At 40.1% G+C, this 20,431-nt stretch overlaps 2 protein-coding genes across 3 annotated transcripts; both read right to left on the reverse strand.

Moving 5' to 3' along the window:
• Window positions 1–5,649: 5,649 nt before the first annotated feature.
• Window positions 5,650–14,970, reverse strand: lrfn5b (leucine rich repeat and fibronectin type III domain containing 5b). The gene is made up of 3 exons (XM_017683266.2): window positions 14,301–14,970; window positions 8,645–10,067; window positions 5,650–6,973 (listed from the first exon to the last, which is right to left on the reverse strand). The coding sequence occupies exons 2-3, from the start codon at window positions 10,039–10,041 to the stop codon at window positions 5,983–5,985; spliced, it is 2,388 nt and encodes a 795-aa protein (XP_017538755.1). The 5' UTR covers window positions 10,042–10,067; window positions 14,301–14,970; the 3' UTR covers window positions 5,650–5,982.
• A 1,170-nt stretch (window positions 14,971–16,140) lies between these two features.
• Window positions 16,141–19,187, reverse strand: LOC108411748 (sterile alpha motif domain-containing protein 15). Of its 2 annotated transcripts, XM_017683480.2 has the most exons (4): window positions 18,972–19,187; window positions 16,872–16,970; window positions 16,759–16,788; window positions 16,141–16,359 (listed from the first exon to the last, which is right to left on the reverse strand). In XM_017683480.2, the coding sequence occupies exons 1-4, from the start codon at window positions 19,041–19,043 to the stop codon at window positions 16,186–16,188; spliced, it is 375 nt and encodes a 124-aa protein (XP_017538969.1). In that variant the 5' UTR covers window positions 19,044–19,187; the 3' UTR covers window positions 16,141–16,185. The 2 variants fall into 2 exon arrangements, with proteins under 2 accessions (XP_017538969.1, XP_017538978.1); XM_017683489.2 differs by lacking the exon at window positions 16,759–16,788.
• Window positions 19,188–20,431: the final 1,244 nt, after the last annotated feature.

Here is a 20,431-nt window from a genome sequence, read left to right on the forward strand (position 1 = left end):
CTGAGAAAAAGAAATTTGCAAATCAAACAAAGAAGCTGTTGGTGTTTTTTATAACAATGGACGAGTGACCCTTGAGTCCAGACCTCAACATCACTGAATGCGTTTGGGATTACTTGGATCATTAGAAGGCAAAAATGTTAGGTCTGAGGCTCAACTTACAAAAAATATCTCTACAGATTTCTTTTAAAGACTGAAAGCAAGTCTCCTGAAAAGAATGGACAGTGTAATAAAAGCAAAAGTAGGACACACTAACTAAATACTGACAAGCATGATACTATATTTAGTTGCTTCTATGTGATTTTCTTTTAAATATACAGTAGGGACCAAAGTTCTCTGTTTTGCATTCTTTTCTAGTTCAATACAAAGCTTTCCATATTATCAGCATAACAATCTGACATGCATTTTGACATTTCAAATTTTCAAATCTGAATTTCAGAATTTCTTAGTGTTTGTACCCTTTTTGCTGTAATGACAGAGATTACTTGAGCTCTGGTCATTGACAGCGACAAAAGCCTTTGGTGAGTAGTTTCAATCCATCTAAGAGTGGCTAAATGACCTATATGAGCTTTTGTGCAAAGCCCTTAGTGTGTTCAGTGCTCAGTGTTACAAATTTGCTTAAATTTGAAAAGTGACCTAAAATTAGTGCAGAATCTTGAATATTTCCTCTGCCTTTCTCTCACCATAACTTTTCCTTGTTTTTATATTTTTCAAAATTCTAAAACTGTTGTTTATTTGCAGGATTAAATGAAAACAATCCTAGATTTTCAAAGTGGTCTCAGACTTTTGGAACCCACTGCATTTTTCTGCTTTTTTCTCTGATGCTAAAAAATTAATAACTTGTACATAATTGCCATTTTGACTGGAAATTAAGTACATGAGTGGTGGTCTGCTTTCAGCCCAATGACTCCTGGGATAGGCTCCAGCTCCCCCCACCACCCAGAAGGATAAGCAGCTTAGAAAATGTGTGTGTGTGTATGTGTGTGGTCTGGCTTTTGTACAGTCCTGTAATTGAAATAGTATTTATGTTACTGAACAGAACAAGCACACAAACACACTGAGAGAAGACTCCAAGCCCAATATTACCTTCATGATGCCCTAAGGATTACTTTTGTTTTTCTCCTAAATTGCTGTGTATATTACGACACTGCATTCGGACGGCTTCACCTCAGCTCTGTGGCTGGCCATGTTGACCTGGTCATAAGCTTTGTTTAGGCTTTATCATTTCAATTATCCTACTGTATTCTAGACAGCACTTTCCCAGAAGGAGTAATCACATTCAATATTAACGAGGATGTTCATTCAGAGCACATTTTCCCGCATTAATAATGCATATGCCTGAAATTGCCAGCGCATACATTTTAATATAATTCTGTTTATAATTTCTCTCCACAGGTATGCAAAGTCCAGTTATTTGGTGTAGCATCAGTCACTTCAAACATGTTTATTTTCTGTTCTCTTTGTGGACATTTAATTGGATCATGAATAATGAAAAAAAGACAAAGTCTGGGCTCTTGATATGGCAGGAAAGTAATCACATGTGATGGACTCTTTTTTCCCCCATCCTGTCAAAGTGTTTGAAAACTTGGTGTAAGAAAATGAAAAATTCCATTTAAACATACGCCCACTTATATATGTCCAAAAGGTCCAAAAGTATCCAGACACTCCTTTCAATTTGTGAATTCAGGACATAAAGGTACACTCATGGTACAGGTGTATGCTCACAGCTTGTTTAATCACCATAGAAAAGCATTGCTTAAAGTAAGAGATTCTCTAGAGCAAGAGCACATGAGCCTAAGGTCACCATGTTATACCATGCATCAGCTAGAGGGGCATAAAGCCCCACAGCTTTGGGCTGTGGAGCAGTGGAACTGTGTTCTCTGGTGCTCCATCCAATACCAGAACTAATCTTTCAACATCATTAATGACTTCACATCAGTAGTGACTTCACTAATGCTGTCATGGCTGAATGCAATCAAATCCTCACAGCAGTGTTCTAACATCTAGTGCAAAGTCTTCCTAGAAGAGGTTATTACTGCAGCAATCCTTATAAAACCCTCTTTTTTTAGAATGCACATTGGATAAGCAGGTGTCAAAGCTTTGGACATATAGGACTAGTTTCCAAGACAAGGACTAGGCCTACACATGGATTAAATTGCAGTGCCAGTGGTGAATATCTCAATTAGAAATTCTTTTTTAGTCTATGATTAAGCTTAATCTGGATCTGGGAACCAGGCCCATAGTGTACCTTACATCATTCACAGAAAAGTATGAAATTGTACATTTTTTGGCAGAAACTACAAAGTATGGATTCTCTGTTGGGTGAAGATTCCCAGATGGTTATTGGCTTAGACGTTCATCTCTAGTAAAAAACCCTTGATATAGAATCTACACGACATGTTGAGGGTCTTTATACTTCACACTTGCACATCACATTTACAACAAGAGTTCCTTAAAGGAGCATCCATTGAAAGTTCCTTTAGAGAACTGAATGTGGTTCCTTTATTGTCTCACCCTTTTTTATCTTTTGATTTGAGAGGGGCTGAATAGTTGAGCCATACAAAAAAATAACCACTAATTTTTTGTCACACTGTCAAAAAATCCAGATGGCTGAAATCACATAATAAACATGTTATTATGATGATCATCCATAGAAAATTCCTGGCAAATGGTAATTGTACCTGTTTAAAAAGTGAATAAAGCCTACAACTGCAATAGCCTTGGCTGGAGAGCAAGTGTGAAGAAATGAAGATTGTAGAGCTTGTAGAGCTTCAAGAGGCTCTGAAGTGGTTGACTCCTCTCCTATATGAGGGGAATTAAACCCAAACTCTTATTATCTTGGCCTCGGCAGATCAGCACTGAAGAAGCAATGCACCATATGGCAGGAGTAGTCATTATTGACCCTTTGCAAACACGGCCAGCTCTGTTTATCCACAGCTGACTGCAACGCAGCCCAAGAGCTAAGGAGCTCCTTGTTGCATTTCAAGAGATGCTCTTGCCACAGATACTCATCTTTAATTTATGTGCCCTTACAGGACCCACTAGAGACCACCACATAGCGTGCGAAACTTTGCAGCTTTAGAATATCGATAATGAGCAGAAAGAAGGACAACCTTGCCCTCTTGGTGTGCATGAATTAATCAGTGATTGACAGTACAGCTGTCATCATCTCAGTTTAATGTCCTCATCTGTTTGACACCATAAAGAACGGTTGCATTCATCTGTCCATAAAGCATCACAGTTGGCTTGTTCAAATGAAAACAGGCCTTTGTCTCTCTAGTGTTATATGTAGCAAAATATTAAAACATAAATCTGTTTTACTATGAAAGCCACTGGTAAAGACACAAGTGAAGAATCAGCAGTAAAGAGCTACATTGTTGAATCCAAAAGTTTGAATACCCATAATCAAATTACATGATTTGTTGATTTTCTAAGTGAAAATAAGTTAATAAAGCTGCAACTTATATGACATCCTTTTTTAGAGCACTGTTGCTACTTATTTGCTGAATTTAACATATTGGAAAAAATAAAACATATCAAATCTGCAACAGCTTTCTACATGCCAGTTTTTATATTTATTTTTTTCCCAATGTTATACAATTAAATTCAGAAAATTGAAATTAAACAAATTTAAAATGTGCAGAAGTGTCTTCTCTGTAGAGGATGTGTTAAGACTTTCACTCAGAAAAACAACTAAATGTTATTTGACCAGGAGTGCCCAAACTTTTGCATTCAAATGTATAATGATAGTATTAGGATATTGTAGATATATGTAAATAAGCTGACTGGTTGAGATGTGCAAAAAATAACCACTCCTTTTTGCAGCACTGCTCAAGGATCCAGATGGTTGAAACCTTGAAACCATGTGACAAGCATGTTATGATGATGATGATTTATAGTAAATACCTCACAAATGGTACCTTTCCTTTACCCAAAGCAACAAAATAGTAACTCTAATATAGTTAGTATAGTATAGTAATATAGCTATATACACTATATTTCCAGAACTATCCTGACTCTCCTTTTAATGAAGGAATCCAATTACTTTATGGTGCATCGATTGCTGGTTTCAGCTACACAATCTTCATGGAAAAGTGTTGTCAATTAAACAGGATGTTTTTTTATAATTCAAGCTCCACTCTTGTTTCAGATTCAGAGGTTTTTCTGTCTATCCTTCCAATGTGAGAAGACATGGGATGGGATGGGATGGGTTTGAAAGGATGTGAAACTGTTTACAAATCGTTACTGAGAAAAGGAAATAGACAAAAAAGAATACAATTTGCACTAAAACATGTAAACTAGACATCTGAGATGTGGTGTAGGTCTATGGGTGTAAATTTGAGACCTTTGGAAGTAACAGGATGCACATATGCTGCCAAAATGAAAAATAATGTCTACAACAATCAAGTCAAGCATGGTGGGGGATCAGCGCAGGTTTGGGAAGGTAGAACATCTGGAGTCGTTCATTTGTTTTTTGACTGAAAGCATAAATGCTAATAAGTACAAACAAATATTAATACATCTTAAATACCTCCTGAAAAACATTTGATTGGAAAGAAATGAATTCTCCAGCAAAATAACGACTCCAAGCAGCTGCTGAGATGAATTCATACTTATCAATAAAAGCAGCTGCTGTTAATCTCAAGATGATGGACTGGCTACCTCAGTGCTCAGACCTCAACATCATTGAATATACTTTTACTACCTTTATACCTATATAGGTTTATCTACCTCATGGATGGGGCATTGATGAATGCCATCTGCACTAGGGTGTAGGCAGGCTCTCTAGCTCTCTTTCTTGTGTGAAATTTAAAGGCAGCTGCTTGTGTAAGTATGAGGGCTGGAGGGAAGGGGAGGGGGAGCAGGAGCTCCTGGGACTAGAATGGCCTCTTTCATTGCCTTCTTGCCATTCCTTTGAACAAACAGAGGAGCTCGGAGAAGGCAAGGCTTGCGAAAGATCCCCTCTCCTACTCCGTGCCTCTGAGGGAGATGAGGATTAACACTTCTAAAAATAATTACCGCACAACCTTCACTGCTGCGGGCTTTTTCAGCCATGAGATATTCCACTTCATGAACTATATTACCTCTGCCCAGCCAGAGAGCGAGAGCATGAGCCCACCTCTGGAGATAACATCAGAATTAAAGAGTATTGAATCTCGTGGCAGCTTTCTGATTGCTCTTTTGTTACACACTCTGATGTATCGATGTCTGTCATGTAGTCTGCAACCTCAGGACCTGGCAATGGATCTCATGTGACAAACACAGCTCAATAACTCAACCCCTAAAGAGGACATCAGAACTGTAAATAGGAAGATTAAACTCTGCTAATTGAAAATGCACAAAAACATATCATCTCAGAAGACAGTTTCTTGTTAAAAATATAAATACAATGACTTGACATGAAATAACCACTGTCATAGTCATATGATTGATTATTCTGTTACATATAGATTTACTGAAGGAACCCTGACCAAGTAGTAAGCATGCCTGATTGCCCAACAATACTGATTGTAGAGTCAGTCTCTGAAGTGTTAGCAAATAACTGTGGATATTCAATAAATAATATACTGCATATCTTAATTCTAATTAGGAACAATCTCAAAAACATTATAAGGTAAGCAAAATCGTTTAAATATCAGATGAAAACAAATGGACTTTTCACATTTTATTTTACACAATGTAACATGTTTGTACACGATGTACCATATGTATTATTCCATATAACAAAGTAATATACATATCGATGGGATTATTTTAGGATATGCAGAAAATGGTATTTTTCTTGTGCTTAAAAAACATTGGCATTTTCCAGTCTGTTGTGTTACCTTTTTTCCTCCACACAATATGAGTGCCATGTCCAAGACGGCAACTGAAGACTTTTTTTGTCCAAAAGGTTTGCAGTCAGAGCTATAAGACATCAGATCATAATAGAATCTGTAAATCCACCAAAATCCACCATAGCAAGATTACAAAAAAAAATCCTCATTAAAGTGTGCTTTCTAGAACCCACTCCGACCTGGACAGAGAGTCCTTCCCGTGGAGTCTGCCTGAAGTGTCCAGCTGGGGCAGATCACCGCCACTCATGGACAGACTGCGTTTGGACCGCAGGCTGCCGGTCTGCTGCTGGTAAGTCATGTAACTCGGTTGTTTACAGGAGTCTACATTCAGGGAGTGCCTACGGCTCACTCTTGCGCACCCCACCGGAACAGTCATGTAGTTGTGCAAGGATTCTAGCTGTGCTCTCCTGGAAGCCGGGGTCACCATGGTGGAGTAGGCCCGGATTTGGGCGGATTTTGGATGGGCCTTGGTCGAGTTGTTTTTGTTGCTGTTGTCAAGCTCCATGCTGACCTGCGCGTCTTGCTTGTGTGGGACGGTGGGTTTGGGGGTGGTGATGTGCGCTGGCCGTCGGGTGTTGGGTGAAGCAGGATGCCAGCTATGGCTGGCGGCAGAGGTAGTGACAGTACAGTCAGGAAGGCTGGGTTTGGGTGGCGGCCGAGGCACAGGTGGGGGGGCTGCAGCTGGAGCTGGAGAAGGAGCTGCCTCCATTTGGGGTGATACCTTCCGGCAGGAGTCCCTCTCTGAGCCCAGAACCTGCTTGGACATGGACTTGATGATCCCACAGCCTTGCAACTGCTCACTCCTGGACTGAGAGCGCATGTCTCCCAGCTCCACTCCCTTGTCCACTCCCTCCTGGTTGCAAACCCGGTAGCGCACGATGAGGAAAATGATGAAAGATAAGACCGAGGCCACAATGACACCCCCGATGATGACAACGATTGTGCCTCCAAGGAACTGGGACTGCATAAAGTGGCAACGAAGGTACTGGGGCTCTGTGGAGAAGTGAACACACCCCACCACCCGCGTAGCTGTGAGAGAGGTGATTGCATCATCGTAAATTGCCAGCACGCAGAGGTCATACAATGTCCCAGCTGCTAAGTTGTTGACCAGGATGGTTTTACTGGTTGGAGGGATCATTCTGCAAAGAAACATCAGGAAATGAGCAGTACTCTTGTGTGAATCCCTTAGTTTTCTAAACTTCTGTATAATTAAACCTTTAAGATATAAATCATTCAGAGTGGTTTGATGTGAAATGCACTGTTCTACTTAGTAAGTCAGAAATGTTTGCAATGGTAGTGATAGGAACCAGATGTCTGAAGCATTTAATGCATCTAAAAGTTACTGCACAGAAAGTCATTACTTGAAATGCCTATGAATATGCTTCCTGATAAATTGATGTATGATAGTTTGGATAGAAGGTTTTTGATAGGGGTGGCATATATGATGGTAGTTTTATCATAATCATCATAATTTTTGTTATTGTCATACTCAAAATGCATTTCTGAGCATATAATGGATATCTGTAGTACTTAAAGAACACTGACCAACTGTTCTGTGCATGTTTCATGATAGAGAGCATAATTAGTTAGTTTTTGATAGTCATTTTTAAATGTGTCACTACTAGTACATTTTGTGTCAAAGCATCATGACACGTATCATTACGGCATCATACATAGTGTGAAAATTTCTTATAATTTCTTACACACCTATAATTTGCCCTTATTTTTTAAAGTTTATTAATTGTGGAGTGGTGCACTTACTAAGGTAAAATAGAACCCAAATTCATTACTGTACACATTCACATACAAATACATCTTTCATCAACATTACATATAAAAGCTCAGAAGACAAGTATAGGTTCACTGGTTATGCACGGCATGAATAACATAGCTATATTTAAATATTATGACACCTGGTGCCTTTTACTTTGCACTATAAAGTCTTAGCATTCATAATTGGATAATAATACTGTTGGTTGATCCTCATTAATGTTTCTCTCACTTATAAGTACATAGCTTAAATATTAGTTTTATAGTAGTTACATATTATTTTAAGTCTTAGTATTAATAACTGGATAATAAGACTCTAAAGACCTGTTGGTTCGTCCAGACTTTCTTTTCTCTCTCGTATAAGTACATACTTCAAAGTTTAGTTTTATAGAAGTAGATTAAAAAAATCTTTAAAAAGCTTACTCTAGCCTCCTAACTCTTACGGACTATAGGAAATATTTCCCATTACCCTGAAAGGGAAGGCTCACTACGACACTCATCTGAAGCTGCGCAAAGCATAAAACATATCTGACAACTAATCAAACGCCTTTGGTCTATGGCCCAACAGTTCCCTGCTGGTGTGGATAAAACTCAAGGCCCTTTTGAAGGTCTCCTTTCATGAGCCACTTAACCTCTGCAGTCTGTTTAGAGTACTCCTGTTGAGTTAGCACACTCCTCCTTCCTTCCACCATCATTTTCATAGACTGTGCAGTCATCGAAGCTGCTTAAGGAACAAGGGAGACCTCTTTGAAGACTATTCAAGTTGATAAGAATTGTGTTTCTTCTTTCTGCCAACTCACAACTCTACATTATATTTTAATCAGAGTCTCGTTTCTATCACTTCGCTCTGCATTCTCTTGCCCAGACGCAGCACATTGCTTCCAAAAATGCCACTAGTTCCAGTGGAGTGTGTACTTAGAACCTAACTGCTTTTTATGTACTGATACTTGTTGTGAATGACAAAGAATGATTATACATGGTCACAGTATTTGAAGTCATGCAAATGTCAAAACAGAGAACAGTTCATAAAAATAAATTACCTGTACACCAGAGAGTCATCATAGGTTCCATTGTACTGGATTTGGAACATCCGAATCCCTGGAATATTCCGCTGCAGGTTGAACTTCACCAGGGCTGAGGAGGATGTGATTTCAGAGATCAGCACCCGCTTTTCTTGTCCAGCTTTGGTGTTTGCAATAGCAGGGCTGCCATCTCCACCCATCCTGGTGGACGTAGCAATGTCTGACGAGCCAGGGTCAGGCTCCTGTACCAGGCTTGTGTCATTTGTGAAATGTGGCAGTTTGGTAATTAGCAACTCCACAGTCTGCTGAGCCTCTCCAGATGGGTTGGATGCCACACAGGTGAACGAACCTGAATCCTTTACTGTGCTGATTAGGATATCTAGCGTCCCATCACTGTGGACCACTGTCCTGCTTGAGTTGGACACTAGCCTACCATCAGGGGCAATCCAGTGAATGACAGGATCTGGATCACCACGAGCTTTGCAGCGCAGAGTAATGTGCTGGCCCTCCAGTGCCCTGGTCTCTTGTGAGTGACGTGTAATGAGTGGAGGCTCACACAGGAACTCCTCCTCAGACACGGTCCAGAAGTAGCGTCCAGAGAGGTGCTGGGGAGCTGCGCAAGTCTCCAGGTCGTCCTCACGCCGCAATCTCCTCAACCACAGCAACTCGCAATTACAGCGCAGTGGGTTCCCTCCGAAACTCAGCGCAAAGGACGTTGGGCCAAAAACACCCGAGGTGACCAAAACACCCGCTCGTTGGAAGACTGGATCAGGTGGAAGCTTCTGTAGCTTGTTGGAGGTGACATCTAACCGCTTGAGCTTCAGAAGTCCTGAAAACGTCCCCTCTGGTATATAATCAATCATGTTATGGTCCAGGCTTAAAGTATGAAGGTTGATCATGCGCTGGATGGCCACCCATGGGACACTCTCAAGATTGTTGTAGGAGAGGTCAAGCTCTTCAAGGGCCAAGAGGTCATTAAAGGCTCCTATGTGGATGTAAGTGAGCTGGTTGTTGTTCAGAATGAGATGGTGGAGCTTAGACATGCCACTAAAAGTGTCGTTTGTGATGCGTGTAAGACGATTACTGTCCAAGTGCAGGGCACGCAGGTTCTCCAGGTCGTTGAAAGCATGGGGTGCAACAGAGCCAATGGTGTTCCTGGAGAGAGTTAGGTCTACAAGCTTGGTCATGTTGGCAAAGTCCCTCCGTTTGATGTTTGTTATAAAATTGTCACCTAGCCGTAGTTCGACGGTATGTCTGTCAATGTTCGGGGGCACAAAAAGAAGCCCCTTTTTATCACATAATGTGGCCAGGTTAGGAGACAGCACCTGACAAACGCAACGTTTGGGACATATTTGGATCTTCTGGGCTTTTACTGCCATAATAATGACCACCAAGTAAACAAATAGAGTCTCCATCTGGATACACTGTTGTGATAACACACCTGTGAAGACAAAAGAGCCAGAAGTTTCTCAGTGTGGAATTTCAAGCCTATCAAATAAATAGAGCATGGCAGAGCTATAAAAGTAACTCTGATGTGCAAAAGATCATTTCCTAATCTCTTATGACAGGGTTACGGCGCTGGTGAAGCACTTGCCATTCTTTTGCAAGGACCCACTTAATGTTCCACACCATTCTTAAGTACTGTAAACATCTTTTGTCATAACTCATAAAGTGTCAAGAAATCGGAATTAAAGGATGCACAAAAACCTGTCTGGGGGCAGATAGACTAAAGCCCCTGCTGCACTGATGCAGGGTTCTGATATGATAATGCTTAGCCTTTCATCTTTGCGTATAAAGGGATGAAAGACTCGTCTGGCCATCTAGTTACTCATCAAAATTACGCTGATGCCTCCAAAGATCATGTGGAGACAAAGGGAAGGGATCAGCGCAGATGCCATGTCAGGAGGGAGACGTTGTTCTGCTCATATTGATTTTCCATAGTGCTTCACTGCCGCTCAAGTTACTTACTATAAAATAGCAAAGAGAAGATGAGAAGATGAGAGATAAATTCAGCCACTTGCAGAGATATACCCTTGACAAGGGTATAACATTTAATATAACCTAAGATTTAGACTGTTCAGAAGACTGAAGGGCTGATATACACAAGACTACATTTGGCACAATTCTCTCTCTCTCTCTCTCTCTCTCTCTCTCTCTCTCTATATATATATATATATATATATATATATATATATATATATATATATATATATATATATCCAACAACAGTGATATATATATCACTGTTGTTGGAACAAAACCTCTTATCTTATAACTTTATAGGAGAAGGAAAATACATACTTTACTTACAATGTAAGTCAGTGGAACCAGATTTTTTTCCAAGTAATTCTAGGCCGTTTCTTCTGGCCCATTCATTATTAAGTGTACACACAATGTAAAAATGGAGATACAATATACTATATATATAAATATAGTATATTGTATCTCCATTTTTCATTTTGTGACATAATGTGAAAGTGCCTGTTGCCATTTACATTGTGTGTACACTTAATATATATATATATATATATATATATATATATATATATATATATATATATATATATATATATATACGCACATCAAATGCAATACATTAAATACCCTTATTTTCTAAGTAAAAATAAGTTAACACTTCTCTTTACTGGCTAAGATTAACATACAAACAAAAAATCTAATGTAAAATATGCCATAACTTTTAAACAGGCCACATTTTATGTTCTATTTTTTATTTCCAATATGGTAAATTCAGCTAATATACAGTAACTGTGAATTAAAATGAGCTCACTGTAGAGGATGTGAAAATCAACAAAACATGTAATTTGACCATGGGTGCCCAAACTTTTGCATATGATTGTATATATACATTAAAAAGTAACCAGCTGCCTTTTATTTTCATCTTGCTCTCTTTTCTGAGATGAAGAATCCTCTAATTCCCACATGCTCTGTACAAATACACTGAATGCATTAATTTTTCAGCAGATCGGTTTTTTGCTACTCCTGGTATTTGAATCTTCAGAGAGCCACATCTTTTAAATCTGAATATCTAAGCATGTCAAGTGCCATCAAGGGAAACTCTTTCGCTGTTTTTACAAATGCTCAGAGTGTCTCAGCCTGACTTTGTGCTTATGAAATAATAACTGTCATGTATCATGATTATGATCATAAGCGACCACTCCACTGCCCAGGAAAGCAATGCAACAGACTGAAATGACACCAGCGCTATGGGCAACTAGGCCATGTAGGAAAGCTATGAACATCAACAACGAATATTAGCCGTGTTGCACAGCATTATGATAAGAAAATATGTAGCATAAAGAATACAAAAGGAATAACACCATAAAAAACAATCTTGGAATGGAAAAAAAGGAAAAATCAAACATGTATGTACTTTAGAAGCTTCCTCTACAACTCAGGCCACCTGGCTCCTTTTAGAAAGGCCTACCTCTATAAATTTAGAAACATTCTGTGCAGATCCTGGGAAAGCAGAGGAGGTGTTAGTACACATTTCTTTGAAGCAATACATGTGACCTGATGTTGATATAATTCGCCCCATGAAGTGAGAACCTGACCTGTCATGTAATTGTTTAATGGGCTCATTATGACACTCTTTTAGCATGTCAAATGCCCTCCAGATCGTGCCACTTTATTGAGCAACTGCCACCGGAGCTGCGTGCCAACCAGCTGGCTGCTTTAGCTGGCATAGCTTTTGGATTTTCACTGGGCTGAAGTGGACCTGCTACTTCCCCCCGCTGAAACACTGCATCGATTCGCTCAGAGCAGTCTTTTTTCCCCCTTGTCTAAGATTCAGTCAAACGTGAAAAGGACAGCATGAAGGGATCTCTCAGGATTTTTTTTCCTTTTACTTTTTTTGGAAGCTCATGACCGGGAGCATGAGTGCAGTTCAGAAAAACAGAGAAAGAGGAAATGACTGCCAAACATCAATCAATCTATGCATACTAATTAATGCTTTGCATATTATTCAATCATTTTACTGTTGTGGTCTTCTACGTTTATCCACCTGATAAATTTGAAACCGGATATAAGAAACATTCTCACAACTTCAGGGCTATTATATCTGACCCCTCCTTTTAGATAGCCTCCTTCTTTCAGACAGCCTCTGCCCTGCACCACGCTGTCGTGTATCAGGGTCATCTGGGATCAGGTTTTAGACTGCAGCAGTCAGACACAGGTTATCGGACTGTAAAAGACGGTTTCTGCTGGTTCCTTTGCTATGTGGTTGGTTCTGAGCTATTAGAGCAAAGATGTATGATTTTCTCTGTATTGACTGACTGCGTCCAGCCCCCCCAGCCACCAGATTAAACATAAAAGATTCAAAGGGAAACTGCAGACACAAAAGCCACCGGGCCTTTCAGAGACGGTTGTTAGAAAAATGGACTGCTGCCAAGCTTCTTATTTAAAGGGCATTTTCATGAATCGTCTGGTCGTTGAGGCAGTGAGAGTTTATGGCTAATGGAGCACTGGCGACCACTTGCTCACAAACGTTGTCACAAAACACCAAGCCAGTAAATCCATGTTCATTCCTCGTTAGCAGCTTATCCATGTGCAAAAGGAAGCCCTAATCACCCTGGTCTATCACACCCTGCATGAGCCACTGCTTTTCCTGCTGAACATGTAACATGCACTAACGTCAGCTGTGATGCAGTCTATCTCTCTCAGCGTTAGGAACAGGTACTTCAGCCATATACCCTGTGAATTTGGACAGCCCACCTGCAGATGGCTGAATGCAGGACCTCACCATGATCAGGTGAGCCTGGTGGCATGCATCTGAAGAGGCATCACCGCTTACACGACCTGCGCAACTGGAGAGCTTAAGTGCAATCGACACAATATCTCGCTCCCTATTGCTTTCACCATATCCCTCCCCAGCTGCATCCCTGGCTTTCACAGTACCATCATCTGTTCTTCATTAAACAAGCACCATTTGGGGCATACTTTTATAAAATTACATACTGGACATGGTATATGCATATATTAATTCAAAACACAGCTATATAACACAAAATATCTGCATTATAGCCAGAATTGAAAAAAACTTCCATTTATGCAAGTCTCTCGATCTGCTTTCACACACATCAACATAAAAAGCCAAGCATCACATCTGTGCATAAAATATTGATCCCTCTTAATGAGGAAGTCATCACAGCCTCAACGCCTTGACAGAAAAGAACAGCAGACTCTGCTCGCATCTCAAGACCAAGGTTAGGTTGAAGCCATAGCCTACTTTCTCTTGCTATGGTGGAGGAACATCTATCGGGTATTGAGCAGATTAAAAAACGCACGAGATTAATGGTCCACAAATGGATTTAGTGCTAATAACGAAGCTTAATTTGATGCCATATAATCCATTCAGAGCTCAAACTCGGACGTTGGAGTGTAGGAGAGCACTTGGCATTCAAGCCACGGTGGCATCCTACATTTCAATCGCGCTTCCTTCAGGTAAAGGGAGGAATTTTGTGACCTTGCAGTGCATCTCTGCAAGACTACAATCTTTCTAGGCTAAGCAGATTTGTTGGTCGTCCTTTTTTTCGCCCTCTGAAAACCAACATCGGCAGCCTGAAAGAAAAAAAAACCTACACCCGAACCAAAATCTTTCCCAGCAGCAACGGGCAGTAGGAAAGCACTAAAGCTGCAACGCCTTATAAAAATGTACCTTGGGGAGAGATGAGCCTTGCTTCACGCTGAAAAGCCTTCGTTTCCCTCCTCGCGAGTCACTGCATTTTTCGCCCAGTTCATCCACCTGCTCGAAGCCCCTTTCGGATGACCCAGATAGATAAAGAGGGGCGATGATGGTCAAAGAAAACGCCGATGCGTTCCGCGTGCGCGCACGTCCTTCAAGAAGACCATGGCTGCAGGAGAGCAGAGGAGAGGAGAAGCGGAGAGAGGAGAAGAAGCGGAAGGAATCCTCTAAGCAATCCCACTGAGAAGACGGCGACTTCGCAAAGCCCCCAGCTCGGTCCGCGCCGCTGCAGCTGCTCGCCTGTCTGTTCCTCTCTCAGGGAACGCCGGCGCTCGCTTCATCCCAGCACGCACATGTCTGCCCCTACATCACTCCACCGCTCACCCACCCCAAATATGGCCTCCAGTGGTGTCAGGCGAGGAGGATGGAGCAGGTGTCCCATCCGTAGGGCTTCCACTTCACACCCCTCCTCTGCTGCTGTGGCGCAGTACAGACTGCAGGTGGACGTGCATGGTTCAGAGCGCGGCTTCGGAGAGCTTCATTTCTCCACTGGTCCAACCAGAACGCCCTGCTTCTGCTTCTTCTCGCCTTTGTTCATTGCCGTCGTTGTCTGGGGGCCATCAGGTGAAGCGTGGCGGATCTGGGATGCTGCTAAAGGCGTCTGCAGGAGGGCCCCTCATCATCCCCGTGTCTTCTGTATGAACGCTAATGGGACCACTTAGGCATCTGCATTAAGCTCAACTGAATCTGCTTCAGGAAGGAGAGATTAAATGGCATTATCAGAGGGGACCTTCATGATTCCATGCATTTGTGCTGCCTGCTGGATGGCACTTTAAGTGCAATGCAACTCATCATCCTTAGTGTAGGATAAATATAAAATTACATTTATTGCATTTTAAGAGGAAAAAAATAGGACATTTTCCTTTTTTCACAGGTTCAGTGATGATTGAGTTACTTGTTGGGAAAAAGACAACATAAAAATAGGGTCCAGGGCAAAACAGAACCCCTCCCAGTCCATTACAGTCCACTTATAAAACCTAAACTTCAACAGATCGTTTTTAATCCTTTTGTTTGTGAGGCCACATAAACAAGTGTATTTACATATATCCACCCATTAACACTGAAGTTTTAAGGAGTGTTTCAGCCTGGACTGTTTTTTTCTAAATCAAGCAACATATAGGCCAGCCAACCAGAACAAAGGTAATTTAAATATCATATCACTCTTAAAGGCACAGAAATTCTAAGGGGATAACAAGTGGTTGGAAAATGGTCAGGTAAAATATGAATGTTTTTGGTACATAAAAACACATCATAAATCTCAGGGGGGAAAAATAAATTGGAAAATGTATGATATGGGACCATTCTTGGTCACTTAATGTCACTGTTTTACCTTGCTGGTTCATTGCCTGGTCATATTCATCATATATCATTTAAAAGACAATATTCTTGTTTTCTTCAAATCTTCCATCAAAGTGTAACGACCTTTGCCACCTCAAACATCTTAGTTTTGATTATACCACTGTGCACCAGTAGGTGGGACAAATAATATTAACCAATAGTATGGCCCAACTTCCATCCCCCTGTTAATTAAGCAAAAATGCTCAGCACAGAGACACACCTGGAAACCGTAGCCCTCTGGCATGTGCCTGCAAGGCCGCAGGGTGTTCCACTTCTGAATGAAAGAAAACCCCAGGAACATCCCAATTTTTTACCAATCATACACACTTTGGGTGAGAACGTTAGTAAAATTGTTCAAATGAGGATTCCATGTCAAACTTTGTTCAGCTGTATAAAGTTCAACAAATGAAAAAAATGTTATACCATTCAGTTTTTTTTATTGAACTTTATCAACAGTTGTTTACTTCTTCTGGTTTTTGAGAAAGTGAGCGTAGGTGAGGTTATCAGCCCTGTTTCCTGTTCTGCTCTTCATTTCTAGGAACATCCCCATATCATCCCGTGGAGGATCTGCAATACTGCGACTCCAGAGAGACTCAGAGACACCCAGCAGCTCTCTGACATGAGCTGAGATAGCCTGCAGAAGGAATAACTGCTGTTTATAATACTTCTAAAAAGGGACAGACCTACTAAATGTTAAAGGTACCACATGTATGAAAGTAGCCTTTAACTGTGTTCTGTGATATTTTACTTAACCAGTCAAAATGCGTCATGATGTCACTATTTTTTTAAGACTTATCAAAAGTTCTAGAAAGCCCAGTATGATTATTAAAAATGTGCTAGCATGTTCTATCACAAATGTGATAAGTGGACAGACTAAACAGAAAAAACTTGTCAGAGTTAATTGTTCATTTTCAAGTACCAGCAAATGCATACCACTAAAGGAATAAAGCTAAACCACAATGCATTTAAGCCTACATGTAGAAGCTTTAAAACACTGCTTTCTTGTATTTCCATATTCTCGTGTTTCACTTAACTTTGACGAAAAACATCCTCTTGAAAAATGCTGGAAAGGAAAAATCAATAGAACATGTTCAGAAAGACTGGAAATGCTGTAAACTTTAAGAGCCCATATTGTCCCTTTCTTACCTTCATATGTTCAAAGTCAGTGATTCCTAACTGTGGCAAGTAACGGCAGTTGACATAAATCAGCTTTTTGCCGGTGATGAGGTTCTCAGTGAAGCATGCCTGTGAGCAATTTAAATAATTAAAATATAAATTAAAACAAATCTTTTCACATAGGTTATTGCTCTAATTAATCAGTACAAACATGGGGTATTGGCTCTTTTTTGTTCCTTGAAGGAGAAAGGCTAGACTAACCAAACCATAAATTGTAATTTAAAAGAGGTCTCTCATACTGAGAGGAAATAATTGTCCACATCGGTTTTAATGCCTTTATACTGTAGGATGATGTCTCTGTTTCTCAGTGTTTTAAGACTGTATGTAAGGAGTAGAGATTGCTGATGGGCATGGAAAGCAGAGCAGTTTCTTTCCCACGTGATGCTAGCAAAGCATAACTGGACAATGATGACAAAGCATTATTAAGGGAAAGCTGTCCAGACCACATCTTTAAAACAATAGGGGAGACACTGGCTCTAGCCTATTTCAAATCACTGTGATTTGTCCTACATTTTAAAACACCAATGGATTACCTTGGTCATCTTTAACCCCTAATGGGGTCAAAATAATGCTCTATCTAATTGTCAACTAAAGCATGAAACATCATTTCATTTCGTTTTCACGAGGCTCTAATAGCTGGTCTGGGGAGCATCCTTGCCCTGTTTCACACATTGATTTTCTTTTTTTCCACGCGTATTACAAACTAATGATTATGTAATGCTACTAAGGCTGAATGCCATTGTGTGCTTTAGACTAGGAAAGACATCCAGCTGCATCCAAAACCACATACCACTGTACTCTACATACTACAGGGTAACCCAATGCAGTAGTATCAGCAGGACAGTTATTGTGCAACAAGCACATCATCTTCTTAAGCGTGTGCATTTTCAAAGAAGTACACTTCTCCACTATGAAAACACTTTAAAAGTCTGAGAAATTTTTTTATTTCTTTGTTTGTTTTGGATTAGATAGATTCCCATGTACACTTTACCTTGAAATAAAACTTAAATTCTTCTTTTCTGTTTAAAATGCATTTCCAAGCATTTTAGTACCAAATCATGTTAGCCCACCCCAAACATTGAACTTTGATTCAACAAAACAAAAGGTTTAGACCCTCCTGGTGTAGTGCAACAAAAAAAGCTTGAATATTCTGTAACTTATCGGAAAATTATTAGTTTTGTTTATAGAAATCTTACACATTTCAAAAGAATCTAAAAAACACAGTTAGATTTCACTTCTGTTATTGTTCTACAGGCCTGTTCACAGTGTAAAAATGAGTGTTACAACTGTCCCTGGTATGTCCTGGCTTGTCTTTACACACTTTTTGTGGAAAATATGAACTATGTGCATGTTTCTGCCATTGTTAGAAGACATATAAAAGAAGCACATTAGAAGATTTCCACCTAATTCTTCTTCTTCCTTCAGCTGCTCCCTTTAGGGGTCGCCACAGCGGATCATCTGCCTCCATCTTGCCCTAGCCATTGCCTCCTCTACTTTCACACCAAAGAAGATTTCCACCTAATTAAAAAAATACAATTGAACTTGGTGTGCCCTAAACTCCAGGAGACAGGTACTAAACTGTCACTGGTTGTACCCCTCATGTCACTGAGGTGCTACACTAAAGCATAGTTGCGTCTAGCCGCTTTTCATTAAAAATACATGTAAAAAGTTGTTTTTGTAGAGGTGGGGGGGGGGGGGGGTGCGGGGGGTGTAACTTGTACTGTTTAATATTTCACTTCAGTTCTAATTTTTAAGTTACAGTGGCTCCATAACTGATGCCATGCTTTTATTTTATTTTTCTAAAAAGTGAATGTAGTGCACCTTTCAAACTCATTTAACCCCACTGGGCCTTAAGACCCATGTGGTAGCTTTGAGGGTAACCTAGCTGGTTAGCTCACCTAGAGAGCTCATGTGTTTGTACTCTGTGGGAACGAATCGTTCTCTTTCTCCTGACACTGCGTGTAGTGTGCTATTAAGTGGTTTAGGACACAGGCTAAGTGTTACAGCAGTTTTGGTACTACGGCGGGAGATGTAACGGTCTCATTTCTTGTGATTACAAGAGTATTTTACCGTATATTGGGGATATCCGAGAGACTCTATCCATTTCGCCACGTCCTGGCAACTCCACTGAAGGAACGCCATTTTGGCTTTGTTTCCATTACCATGGAAACATTCCAACCAATCAGAGGCGCTTTCTCAAGCTCGCCAGGGAAGTGAGACCCTTTAACCCAATGAACCACAACAGCTGACCTGCGGTTAACAACCTGATATCGGTTTAAACAGACACTGAATAAACGTGTTCATTTGAATTAGCATTAATTCATTAATTAACGTGTTCATATTTGAATTAATAAAATACATTGCACCAAGACTCGGTCTTTCAGTTTGCTTCGATAGTTTTGAGCAGTGACTGTGCCGATGAAACGCTTTTTATTCATGTGCAGCTGCCTGACACGTGTTATTCAAAACAGCCTTTATTTTTTCAGCGTTGTAGTCAGACACCTGCTGTACATTTCCGCCAAAGCCTGCAGCCATTTCAGAGCACGGAAGAGCGTTTTCTGTGCTGTTGCGTTTGGTTTAATATTTCCATGTTGTTGTGTCTTGACACAAAACTGAGTGTGTGTAGCTCTGAAGCATATTGACAGCAGCAGACTCTCAGCTCATCTCGGTCATTGGTTTAATCAAAATCAGGAACGTAGTAAATATTTTAAAGATGTTTTTATCACCCAGAAAAGCATGAATTGTGTTTTTATCCACTTAAATATCACTCACATTACAAAGTTACAGATTTGATCACATATGTAGACACCATGCGTTAAAGGAATAAAACGAGCACAACTGACCTGCAGTGTATATATAAGCGTCACTCTGTAAATGTAGAACTAAAGCTGAAAAAACAGAAAGATGAAACACAGAGGTGGTGTTGATGTTATGGTTATATATATATATATATATATATATATATATATATATATATATATATATATATATATATATATATACACACACAACCCCAATTCCAATGAAGTTGGGACGTTGTGTAAAAAATAAATAAAAACAGAATACGATGATTTGCAAATCCATTTCAACCTATATTCAATTGAATACACTACAAAGACAAGATATTTAATGTTCAAACAGATAAACTTTATTGTTTTTTGCAAATATTCACTCATTTTGAATTTCATGCCTGCAACACATTCCAAAGAAGTTGGGACAGGAGCATGTTTATCACTGTGTTACATCACTTTTCCTTTTAACAACACTCAATAAGCGTTTGGGAACTGAGGACACTAATTGTTGAAGCTTTGTAGGTGGAATCCTTTCCCATTCTTATTTGATGTACACCTTCAGTTGCTCAACAGTCCGGGGTCTCAGCTGTATTTTGCACTTCATAATGTGCCACACATTTTCAATGGGAGACAGGTCTGGACTGCAGGCAGGCCAGTCTAGTAACCGCAGTCTTTTACTACAAAGCCATGCTGTTGTAACACGTGCAGAATCTGGCTTGGCATTGTCTTGCTGAAATA

This window comes from Pygocentrus nattereri, chromosome 4, assembly GCF_015220715.1.
Source record: "Pygocentrus nattereri isolate fPygNat1 chromosome 4, fPygNat1.pri, whole genome shotgun sequence".
NCBI lineage: Eukaryota > Metazoa > Chordata > Actinopteri > Characiformes > Serrasalmidae > Pygocentrus > Pygocentrus nattereri.

What these genes read in the sequence shown, in the direction of transcription:
- lrfn5b (XM_017683266.2), bottom strand. Translation starts at nt 10,041, where the DNA reads ATGGAGACTCTATTTGTTTACTTGGTGGTCATTATTATGGCAGTAAAA. An exon ending in GATGACTCTCTGGTGTACAG is followed by an intron (nt 6,974 to 8,644) that starts GTAATTTATTTT and finishes GTTTCTTTGCAG; the next exon opens with AATGATCCCTCCAACCAGTA.
- LOC108411748 (XM_017683480.2), bottom strand. Translation starts at nt 19,043, where the DNA reads ATGGCGTTCCTTCAGTGGAGTTGCCAGGACGTGGCGAAATGGATAGAG. An exon ending in TCGGATATCCCCAATATACG is followed by an intron (nt 16,971 to 18,971) that starts GTAAAATACTCT and finishes AATTGCTCACAG; the next exon opens with GCATGCTTCACTGAGAACCT. An exon ending in GAGGATGTTTTTCGTCAAAG is followed by an intron (nt 16,360 to 16,758) that starts TTAAGTGAAACA and finishes TTCCTTCTGCAG; the next exon opens with GCTATCTCAGCTCATGTCAG.